General features: G+C 40.5%; 1 protein-coding gene across 1 annotated transcript in view; it reads right to left on the reverse strand.

Moving 5' to 3' along the window:
* Positions 1-208: 208 nt before the first annotated feature.
* COL24A1 (collagen type XXIV alpha 1 chain) overlaps positions 209-12,512 on the reverse strand; it is a 152,096-nt gene continuing 139,792 nt past the window's right edge. Inside the window, exons 54-60 of the mRNA XM_026853918.1 lie at positions 11,142-11,177; positions 11,020-11,046; positions 9,892-9,957; positions 8,950-9,118; positions 7,491-7,600; positions 2,179-2,394; positions 209-528 (exon numbers count right to left, since the gene is read on the reverse strand). Coding sequence (XP_026709719.1) covers positions 382-528; positions 2,179-2,394; positions 7,491-7,600; positions 8,950-9,118; positions 9,892-9,957; positions 11,020-11,046; positions 11,142-11,177 — 771 coding nt within the window. The 3' untranslated portion in view covers positions 209-381. The remainder of the gene's footprint in view (positions 529-2,178; positions 2,395-7,490; positions 7,601-8,949; positions 9,119-9,891; positions 9,958-11,019; positions 11,047-11,141; positions 11,178-12,512) is intronic.

Genomic DNA, 12,512 nt, shown 5'->3' on the forward strand with positions numbered 1-12,512 from the left:
TTTCTTTCTTTCTTTCTTTCTTTCTTTCTTTCTTTCTTTCTTTCTTTCTTTCTTTCTTTCTTTTTCTTTCTTTCTTTCTTTTTCTTTCTTCCTTTCTTCCTTTCTTCCTTTCTTTCTTCCTTTCTTCCTTTCTTCCTTTCTTCCTTCCTTCCTTTCTTCCTTCCTTTCGTCCTTTCTTTCTTCCTTTCTTTCTTCCTTTCTATCTTTTTCAATGCCATTTGTCCTTAGGAGGAAGTCTTTTTCTTCCTGAGGTTCTTTAACCAACACTGTTTAAAATGATTCTTCAGTTTTCTAGTAATTTTGCCTGTAACAGATCATTAGTTTTGCATTCAATCTATGCAGCAATTCCATGTTGATGCAAAAAAACCCAGGACAGAAACCTTAAAGGAAGCACACTGAACCACTTTCTATGAAGTGTTGCTGTCCCGGTTTGAGATGAGGAAGTGTGTTAACTTGAACAACTGGAAGCTGATAAGTGTCCTGAGTGTGAAAAAAGAACTGTGTCTTCCGCCAGCTGCCATCTTCAATCTGCAACACACAGAAGCAGAGTATTAAATTCATATCAAAGATGAGCTTCAAAACACAAATGGAAATTGTGCTTATAGAGTAAGAGAAGTGTACAGAAGCATTTTGTCTCCCAGCACTTCCTAAAGAAATGGTATAATTTAACAAATGCCATTTCTCTCATGCAATACCATGGGCACTCCTGGCAAAACTGTAACTGTAAAAAATCCCAGCCTGGAGTCCTGCTGGAGCAGATGCAGACACAGTGGAACATGGCTCAGAGCAGAGCATCTGTCAATTTGCAAGCAGTCTCGGGCTCACACAGACTCCAAGATCTCTTGCTAAATTCACCTGCTGAACAATAGGTCTCAGGTTATGAACTTTACAGGCACTTGAATGACTTTATAGGCCCTTGAAGAGTAATCATGGTGAATGAGAGCTGCATTTTTGCCATGAACTTTGTATTATTTATTCTAAATTTAAAAATTTCAGTAAAAAATTGATACCTCATAAAAATTATAAAATAACATGATAACATTGTCTGAGGCTGGGAGTGTCTTCATGTTTGCAATCACTCCATTCTTAAAAACTATCAAATACCGTGACACCACCGAAAAGTGAAATCCCTGCAGAGGAAAATGTGTGAGATTCAACAACAGATCTGTACAATACATAGTTTCCCACAGAAAGAGTGACAGACCTTGTAGAATCTCACAGAAAACTGGCGGTTCTCAACAGTCATCACTGCATACCTTAATTTTTCTCAGGATTAAAACAGTCCTAAACAGACTGCGAGGTGGGGAGAAGGGACTTCAATGGCTGTACCTTATCTGCATGACACAGGCTAGAGCATCCCATTAGTGTGTGCTAATAAACGTTGGAAGCATAACAGCTTCAAAGTGCCTCAGTAAAACCTTTCTGTTTTAAGAATAAAAATCTCACTTGGCACCCTGGTCTCGATATGGGACTAGTATCATATCTTTCATTATTGTAAATGAAAGCAGAGCTATAAAATACTGAAAGGGTACAGTGCTTGGTTGCTATATTTCATAGTGTTCTACCAAGACACTTACCAAATGACTCACATCTTTGTGAGTGTAGTAATTTAGTAAGCATAAGAAAATTAATAAGCTCTTCCAATTTTTCATAAATACAAATACAATTTAATATTTTATCTAGCCATGGAGTCCATTTCCATTCATCATTATTTTATTAAATATGCAAACAATTAACTCATAGTCAATAAATTTAAAGATATTTAGTTGTCAAAAAATAATTTCCAGACTGTACGAACTTGAGATTTTGTGTTGGATAACCTCAACAGGACTCTTACTGAAGTCTGAATTTTTATTTTCAGAGTAACTTTTCCTAAAGTTTCCTGGAGGACTTCCTTATTTCTGTTCTGATCTCTCTGCAGTGTCTTAATAGAGTCTTGAAATATATGACACTCAACACGAACAGCAAGTATAGATACCCTGCATTACTGCATTTGCTTTTATGTTTGGATAGATGTTGAATTCACTATCAAAAGGCTGGCACGCTGGCAGAATGATGTAAGAATTAAGATTCAAGGGACATCAATCTAAATGTTGCTATCTATTTGCAGAAAGTTAATAAGGTTTAAACAGTAACTCCTTTATGGTTTTAATAATGCTAGTACTAAAAAGTATTTACCATGCATTCATCCATAAGCACATTTGGTTCAAGTAGCGTATCTGCTTTAAATATTTGACCATTCCATCCTTTGAAGCTAACAGATGTTTTCTGGCCACCTGCTTTATTTAATCTCCACATTGGTGTGTTCAGACAATGAACTGTGATGCTATGGGTTGCTTCTGAGCTCAGTAAATGAAGGAAGTTCATCTGCACTTTTCCAACGCCGAACTCCAGCTAAGATCCAAGAGAAATGCGTTGTTAGACTTACAGCTGGACTATGCTGAATGGCCACAGCAACACAAAGTGACATGCACACATGTGTGGTGTTATAGGAGCATGTATACATGTTTATACATTGGGGCCAATGCCAAAGATCATGATTTGTGTTTTTCAGGAAAGCTGTTAGGTTCTATTATAATGATTACTATAAACAGAAGCTTTCAGGGGACATTTTCAAAGCTTAAATATAAACATTTGCTAATACTTACAACATTGTTGAAATATAGTTGGGCAAAAAATATTATTTTTCAATAAGGAAACTGAAACAAATGATTTTCTGATTCAACCAAAGATATTATCAGCAGTAGTGTTTTAACTGCACCACATAATTCTGCTGTTTAGTCTTATTAGACCACACGTTCTGGCAATACCTACATCCCATTAAAAATCCCAAAATTTGTAAGCATACTTTGATTTCAGACAGAAAATATAGTAACTGATTACTCATCAACAATTTCTCCAAGACCAGGTCATATTCAGGGATCTTCCAAATGTAGGAAGTCCCTGAATTTATCCAAGCTAGCACCTTTATGGTCCTCCACAAGTAGACCGAAACATGGTCTCCATTCGCATCAAAACCACTGCCAGAAAGAAGGTGGTGACCCAGACGGAGCTGCCAGGCAAACATGCAGAGGTTCAGGTCTCGGGCTGCAGGGAGTGCCTGAGCCTGTCAGAGCTGCCGGAGGGCAGCAGGGACAGCACCTGTGTGCGCTGTGATCAGCTGGGTGATCTGCTCAGCCTGGTGGCGGAACTCAAAGAAGAGGTTGAGAGATTAAGAAGTATTAGGGAGTGTGAACGGGAAATTGACTGGTGGAGTAACACCCTCGAACCCCTGAAGCAACAGGAGATAATGGAAGCTCCAAACGAGGCAGGTAATCCCTCATCCTCTTTCTCTCAGGCAGAAGGAGGGCCCCTAAGAGACGAGGGAGGCTGGAAACAGGTTCCCTGCTTGGGGAGGCAGGAAAATCCTCTCCCCACCTCCCTCACCCTCCATGGTGCCCCTTCACAATAGATTTGGGGCCCTGGAACCTTTGAACAAAGAAGAGAAGGAGGAAGAAAATGAGACAAACGAAAAAGACCAAGGTTCACCAAGGCCAGGCCACTTCAGACCAGGTATTAAAACCAGCTCTGAAAAGAGACATTGTAGTGGGTGACTCCACTCTAAGGGGTGTGGAAGGCCCCATATGCAGACCAGACCCGCTTCATAGGGAAGTCTGCTGCCTCCCTGGGGCCCGTGTCAAGGACCTCACAGCAACACTCCCTACCCTAGTGAGACCAAAGGACTACTACCCTCTCCTGGTTTGTCAGGTAGGTAGTGATGACATCACCAGAAGGCCTAAAGCAATGAAGAGAGACTTCTGGTCCTTGGGAAAACTGCTTAAGGGGTCGGGGGCACAAATTGTTTTCTCCTCCATCCCTTTGGTTGGGGGGATGGATGAGGAAGATTACAGGAGAATTCAGCAGATGAACTGGTGGCTCCAAGACTGGTGTTGCCATCAGGGCTTTGGATTCTTTAATCATGGGTTGGTATACAGGGCACCTGATCTTTTGACATTGGATGGAATGCACCTGTCCTGGAGAGGGAAGGGGATTTTGGGGCAGGAGTTAGCTGGGCTCATTGACAGAGCTTTAAACTAGATTTGAAGGGGGAAAGGGGCAAAACATCGGCCCATCTGAAGTGCATGTATACCAGTGCACATAGCATGGGTAACAAACAGGAGGAGCTTGTAGCCATGATGAAACAGGAAAATTATGATGTAGTGACTATCACAGAAACGTGGTGGGATGTCTCCCAGGACTGGAGTGTGCCAATTGATGGGTACAAGCTCTTTAGGAGGGACAGACAGGGAAGGAGAGGTGGTGGGGTGGCTCTCTATGTTAAGGACTGTTATGATTGCTTTGAGTACAAGTGTAGTGAAGACAGGGTAGAGTGTCTTTGCGTTAGAATCAGGGGGAAGGCCAACAGGGCAGATGTTGTAGTAGGAGTCTACTATAGGCCACCCAACCAGGACAGAGAGATGGACGAGATATTTTATAGGCACTTAGGTGAAATCTCACGATCGCTTGCCCTTGTTCTTGTGGGAGACTTTAACTTCCCAGACATCTGCTGGAAATACAACACGACAGAATGAGACTGGTCGCAGAGATTCCTAGAATGTGTGGGAGACAACTTCCTGACGCAGCTGGTGAGTAAACCGACCAAAGAAGGTGCCCTGCTGGATCTCCTCTTTGTGAACAAAGAAGGGCTGGTGGACGATGTGGAGGTTGGAGGTCGACTAGGGCACAGCAATCATGAAATAATAGAGTTCTCTATTCTTAGAGAGGTCAGGAGAGAGCTAAGCAGGACTGACATCCTGCACTTCAGAAGGGCTGACTTTGTCTTTAGGCACCTGCTTGAAAGGATCCCCTGGGAGACTGTCCTGAAGGGTATAGGGGCCCAGGAGGGCTGGGTGCTCTTTAAGAAGGAAGTGTTAATGGCTCAGGAGCAGGCTGTCCCCAGGTGCTCTAAGAGAAGCCAACGCCAGAGAAGACCACCCTGGCTGAACAGGGAGCTTTGGCTGCAACTCGGGGAGAAAAGGAGAGTTTACAGCCTATGGAAGAAGGGGCTAGGCACACACAGTGATTACAGAGAGGCTGTGAGGCTATGCAGGGTGGAAAACAGAAGGGCTAAAGCCCAACTGGAAATTAATTTGGCCTCTGCAATCAAGGATAACAAGGAACAAGCAAAGTTTCTATAAGTATGTCAGTAGCAAAAGAAAGTCCAGGGAGAGTCACCATCCCCTGCTAGATGCAGGAGAAAACATGTTAACAAGTGATGACGAGAAGGCTGAGGTGCTTAATGCCTTCTTTGCCTCAGTCTTTAATAGCAAGGTTAGTTGTATTGATGAAATCCAGCCTCCACAGCCAGAATACAGAGACTGGGAGAATGACCCCCCTGCACTCCTGCTGCATCACATAGACATACACAAGTCTATGGGACCAGATGGGATACACGCAAGAGTGTTGAAGGAGCTGGCTGGGGTGCTTGCCAGGCCACTTTCTATCATTTATGAGCAGTCCTGGCTGACCAGGGAGGTCCTGAATGATTGGAAATTGGCCAGTGTGATGCCCATCTATAAGAAGGGTTGGAAGGATGATCTGGGAAATTACAGGCCTGTCAGCTTGACTTCGGTGTCCGGGAAGCTGATGGAGCAGCTCATCCTGAGTACCATCATACAACACATGCAGGACAACCAGATGCTCAGGCCCAGTCAGCATGGGTTTATGAAAGGCAGGTCCTGCTTGACAAACGTGATCTCCTTCTGTGACAGGGCGACCTGCTTATTGGATGAGGGAAGGCTGTGGATGTAATTTACCTTGACATTAGCAAGGCTTTTGACACCGTTTCCCACAGCATTCTCCTGGCAAAACTGACTGCTCGAGGCTTGGACAATCGCACACTTCACTGGGTTAAAAACTGTCTGGATGGCCGGGCCCAGAGAGTTGTGGTGAACAGAGTTAAATCCAGCTGGTGGCCAGTCATGAGTGGTGTCTCATAGGGCTTGGTGTGGGGCCACTCCTGTTCAACATCTTTATCGATGATCTAGACGAGGGGATCGAGTGCACCCTCAGTCAGTTTGCAGATGACACCAAGTTGGGTGGGAGTGTTGATCTGCTCGAGGGTAGGGAGGCTCTGCAGAGAGACCTGGACAGGCTGGAGCCATGGGCTGAGCCCAACTGGGTGAGCTTCAACAAGGCCAAATGCCGGGGGCTGCACTTGGGCCACAACAACCCCCAGCAGTGCTACAGGCTTGGGGAGAAGTGGCTGGAGAGCTGCCAGTCAGAGAGGGACCTGGGGGTGTTGATTGACAGCCGGCTGAACAGGAGCCAGCAGTGTGCCCAGGTGGCCAAGAAGGCCAATGGCATCCTGGCTTGTGTCAGCGATAGCGTGGCCAGCAGGGACAGGGAAGGGATCTGACCCCTGTACTCGGCACTGGTGAGGCTGCACCTCGATTCCTGTGTTCAGTTTTGGGCCCCTCACTACAAAAAGGACATTGAATGACTCGAGCGTGTCCAGAGAAGGGCAACAAAGCTGGTCAAGGGTCTGGAACACATGTCCTATGAGGAGTGGCTGAGGGAACTGGGATTGTTTAGTCTGGAGAAGAGGAGACTGAGGGGAGACCTTATCACCCTCTACAACTACCTGAAAGGAGGCTGCAGAGAGCTGGGTTTGAGCCTCTTTAGCCTAGTAGAAAGCAACAGGACAAGAGGGAATGGCCTCAAGTTGCACCAGGGAAAGTTCAGACTAGATATTAGGCAGCATTTCTTTCCAGAAGGGGTTGTTGGGCATTGGAATGGGCTGCCCAGGGAGGTGGTGGAGTCCCCATCCCTGGGAGTGTTCAAGAGTAGGGTTGATTTAGAGCTTAAGGATATGCTGTAGGTGGGAACTGTGCTAGGCGAACGGTTGGACTAGATGATCTCCAGGGTCCTTTCCAACCTAGATGATTCTGTGATTCTGTGAATGCATACAGGAACTTTATGGTATTTCTGATGCTCTTCAATGACTACAGTGCAAAACTCCACAAATATATAATTTCTGTTTCCAAGGGTTTAAAGACTACATGTAAAGAGGAGCATGGACTAATGATATAAAGGAAACTAGTCTCTGATCTAGTGGCATTTAAAAGTAGCTAAGTGTTGAAAAGTAGTCATAATTTTCTTCCTTCACATTGCAGTGACCTTAGCATCTCCACACTTAGCTGCCCTGAGTGATGAGTTAACAATGTAGATTAGAAGCATGTCAGGCTTATTTTGATGCCTTGTATAGAAAAGTATAAAGCAGACCATTCCTTCAGCACAGAAGGTGAGTAAATGAACAAAGGGAGAGTTACACTAGCATATATTGTCTCCAGAAAATCTGTAACTTCTGTAACAGAATATATAACATGCCCTTCCAAAGATGTACATTTAAAACCCCCTGAAATCTAACATTTTTTCATGAGTTAAGTAAATAAGCATTTGTTCGTTCAGAGTTTCAGCACAGATACAGTCTGTCTGGAAGTAATGCATACCTTTGTCACAGACAGCGGCGTTAAACATGTTTGACCGCCTGCAGTGAAGTTGCAGAAAACTTCAATGGCATCAGAAGGACATCCAATGTTCGGATCAATCCAGTATTTTCCTAGTAGTATATAATCCCAGATGGAAAATAAAACCAAAATATAATTGCTGCTAAACAATTTGCTAAAATATTCATACTTTTTGGCAAGTATTAGATATATTATCACCATAACCACTAGGAAATTAAAGAAAAGGAACATGAAAGTCTTTTCACTATTGTAATTCTACTAATAACAGATACTGAGCAAAATATCATAACCATTCAATTCATTGACTTCTGAGTACTGTCATAGTTTCAAAAGTGTTTTCTTATTCCACAGCTAAATAGTAAGAACAAATGGTATTTCCAGACTGCTCTTTCTGTACTGTAACTTTTTTTTTTTTTTTCCTTTCAGGAATGTAAAATAGCAGTATAAATTCTCTTGAAGATCCTTTCTTTCTCCACTATCTCCCTTCAGACACTTCTAAATTATATATCCTAGTGGTGGTAATAAAGAGTATTTGCCATTGTGAATCCATGTCCAATAAAAGAAATAGGACACATGCAAATTATATCAGGATTTATCTTCCCTTAATTAGTGGTTAAATATAGGTGAGCCTGTGCTCTACAATTTATATGGGCGTGTGTAATCTTCTGAAGTGGAGCACTTTGTCAGTGACCTCCATGGCCCTAAACGACTGAGATTTATTTAGGAGAGCCCAGTTCTAATAGTGGTTAGGCTCATCTCCACTAGAGTTTTAAAGCATTGATCTGTCCTTATATATGCCATAGAACAGTGATTTCTTGTAACGTCTAACGTAATTTCCCACTTCCTCTTTAGCTTGTTAATGTTAGTACTTAATAAAAGGGATATTTACAGTTATTTATTATTTTATTAGTCACTAAAAACTGAATTATGTCACATTATTAATAATACAGATTTAAATAATTGGGGTTTTTATTTGAAATATTGATTCAGGATCTTCTGGGATACAACAACTGTCAGTGTACCTGACAGATGTAGTGTAAGGTATACAATTTTCTCCTTAGGAATCTAGAAACTGATCCACACAAAATTAATTTCAAGATTAGCCATAAATACTTTGGAAACTTTTAATCACAAAACTGGATTCAGTTTTGAGTTTTCTGGACACTTATTTACTTATATATATAATCTGTCTCTAGTATCTATATAATATTAGACAGCTGCATACTTTCATCTTTAAAATTCAGAAATTTTATCACAAAATAAAAAAAATCTTTAAAAAAATTATGTTAGATAAAATAAAGATAGCGGTGACAGGCACATTGGAACAGAATATAATAAAAAAACCCCTACACATTGGAATTCTGATGTAGAAAGTAACCTTTGGAAGCAACTAGTTTCATAGCCTAGTTGTGTTCAAGATTTAATGAAAGTGGACACTTACCATCTGACACTTTCCGTTCACAGTTAAGCAAATCCCTGCAGATGCGTGCTGGGTTATCTCGTGAGCCAAGAGGGTTCTTGATGCTGTGCAGTAAATTGCTAAGGTAGTGCAGCGTTTTGAATATCTCTGTACTGTGATCTAGTAAAGTTGCTTCAGTATTCTGGTATTTCTGCCAAGGGCCATTAGCAAATGTGTTACCACAAAGTATCCAACAGCAGTATATTCAGTAAAAGTCAAATGGCTATTGAATAGCCAGACAGAAGCAAAGTATTTATAATGCATGCAATCAGCCGTGTAAACCAGGGTAAGAATAACATATAACAATAAACAAATGAGTACATTTTATTAAAATTATCAGAGCAGTGAAGTTAAGGCAGCTTAAGATCATGCAAATATGTCATTATGAAATGTTGACATAAAAATGTGGATACAGGAAAAAAGAAAAAAGAGTGCGTTTTAAAGTATACTTAACAGTTTCAGATTTTGAACAGTGAAATCTACTCTTAGGCTTGATCTATTTGACTTCACCCATGTAAAAAATTTTCTTGCAGTCAGTGGAAACACACACTGGCATATATGTCAGTATTTTTTGGATCAAGGCCTAAATGCCACTATCATTATCTGCGGCAGAACAGGTACAGTCCGCAATGTGTGACAGTCAGTAAATTTCCGTTACTGCCAATTATGACAAAGAGATAGACATGTTGCTGGTTTTCTTAACTTCATTTCAATTGTATCCTGTAAATCCTAGCATGTTTAATTATATTCTACAGTAATTACTTGCTATCCAAGATTCATTTTAAATGAAGTCTTTATAAAGAAGCCCTGCTCTGTCCTCAAAAATTAGAATTATAATTGCATACCCTGCAGTGTAAATACATTGAATACAATGTATTTACACTACAAATATAATGACAGTGTAAATACATTGAAATATATTACCTCCATCTGCAGTGCAGCATTTGACTCAATCAAAGCTTGAACTGCAGCATTGATGTCCATTTGTTTCTGAAAAAAATATTATTTCAGAACACAAAAAAGGTGAACAAGAATATTCTCAAATGCAGGTGGATAAATTCTTTGAGCACTGTAGCAATGTACCTGATATCTTCATTATTTTGTCATTTAAGAAAATATTTCATTGTAAACACTTACTTTTAAAATAGGATCCTCCCTTCCATTTCCAAAGAATGAAAGCATGCATACAGAAAAAGCATATTTGATTTTTATTCGTACACCCACACCGAATTTAATGATCATACCACTGGAACCTGGAAAAAAGATACTATAATAGTTGTTACAGACTAATGCCCCAACCTATTCCTCCCAGCCATTTAATTTATATACTTAAGAAAACCAATCCAGTTTAAGTGTGGAAAAGTGTTATTCCTTTACAGAGAAGTGCAATATCTCAATCAGCTATCAGTAGTTGACAGATCCAAGTAGTCTTCATGATGATGAACAAATACAAAGACTGACAAACTAGCCTCTGAAGGAGGAAATCTGTTTTTTGCGTATCTTTGTTCTCTGCACTTTGTGTGATATATACACCAAACCCAGGCAGCAGGCTTGTTTATTTTTAAATAATTAAATCACCCAAGCATCTAGTTCTTGCAGTTTGTTCTGAGATTACATATATCATTACAGCTTTAGGACACTTCAGATATTGAGTCTGTCCTAACTGGCATAATCCCTCAACAAACTAGATCTCTGTGTATGTGTATACAGGGAGAACAACAGAAATAGCACAAAATTTTCTGTTGCTACCTTTCATAGTATTCAAATACAGAACAGGAGGAAAACCTTTTAGAGTGTGACAGAATTAACCTATGTCAAAACTATGAGCATGTCCATGAATGTTGCCTGTTGTGGACTCAATAGCGTGGCATAACAGAACTGACAGTGTAAGATGAAAGGTTCAAAAAATGTATTACTGTAGTGATGGAAGTTGTGGAAAAAGGTATTTGCATTTCATGTGCAGTGATGGAACGAGCAATGCATTTGAAGAGGATCCTGCTATTTTCACTTTCAAAAAAGGATTGTATTGTAGGTTAGGGTTGCAGAACTTACTCGTGGTCCTGGTGGTCCAGGTGGTCCCTGGAAAATGGGAGAAACCAGATATTAGGTGCTTCACATGTTTATATAATGCAATCACAATGGAAAAATACAGATGTGTTTTTTTATTCACTTACAGGTGGCCCTGGCTGGCCGTGAGGTCCCTGAGGCCCCTAGAAGAAACGAAGATAAAATGCAACAGTTAATAAATTAACATGTCTGCTTTAACATTTATGTATTTTTCATATCACAAAATACCAAAATGTCTACAATGAAGATGTTAAAATTGCTGCGTTGTCTGGTAACTTGTTTATCCAATTACTTTTGATATTAAGGGAACATAAATCATACAAAGTATTAATGTATAACGTGTTGTACATTGTGCCAGCATTTTATGCATGTTGCCGATACAAGCACTACAAGGGGTGAATGATTGTAAAAGCATTGTAAATAATGTTATGGGTAGTTGTAAAAACTAAGTGATCCGCGATACTCCATGAGTGTCTGCTAGGCATTTATTAGCTCCATTTATTAGCAGTGTCAGTTTTCAGCAAGAACATGTTACGTTCATTGTTTAACAGTGATATTGCAGGTTTCCATCATATTCAAGAAGTTATGCCCTTATTTCCTCATCATAAGTGGCATCATTTTAGTTGGGGAGGATAATTCAGTGGGGAGGAGAGGAGGAGAAGGAACAGCTGCTTTTCACTAGTTTATAGTGCCTACAATGCACATAGTCTTAAAATCTAAGTTTTAGGCTTGCCTTAGGGTTGGACATAGGCCCTCCCAAAGGCAACAACCCCATCTGAATTATCCTTTCTTTGAGCAACTATTCACATTAAGATGGAAAGATTATGAATATTTATTAATATACAGAGATAGTTGTGTTTCTGTTAGATTCTCCAATCTCTATATACTCAAAGCCTCTAGGAGCTGCTGTAACATAAACAATAGCAAGAACAACGACAAGGAAAAGAACAGGTGGCAGTGCCTTAATATGAGGAAAGGAGAGGAAGAAGGAATGAAAGACATAGGCCAGACCTGCACCATTATTAGCGAACCTTTTAATGTAACTGAGTTAATTTAAGCAAAACATTCTTTAGCTGGTGCTACTTGTACCGATAAGCACAACAAGCTGTTGCAGCAAGAGCCAATATGGTCACACTAGTACTAAGTATCTGCCAAAAGAGAAATAATCTTATCTGACATGGTCATGCTGACAAATGTTGCAAAAGTGATCTAGTCAAAGAGGTATTAAGTTGTAAATCACTTAATACAGTAATAAGAAGTATTCCTGCTGTGAGATTTCACAGCAAGATCTGTGTGTCACTGCATGCTGCAACTACTGAACTTGGGCTGTACTTCAAGCTGCCAGCAGAAATGGCAGCTGGAAATGGTTAAAGAAAGGCCATATTCAATCTAACATTAATTCATGTATATTTTTTTTAAAAAAAAAAGGTCTTGAAGCAGATAGGAATGACTTACTTAAGTCACTGAGGCTCCAAATA

Source organism: Athene cunicularia (genome assembly GCF_003259725.1).
Source record: "Athene cunicularia isolate RWA chromosome 8 unlocalized genomic scaffold, athCun1 chr8_part1, whole genome shotgun sequence".
In the NCBI taxonomy this organism is placed as follows: Eukaryota; Metazoa; Chordata; class Aves; order Strigiformes; family Strigidae; genus Athene; species Athene cunicularia.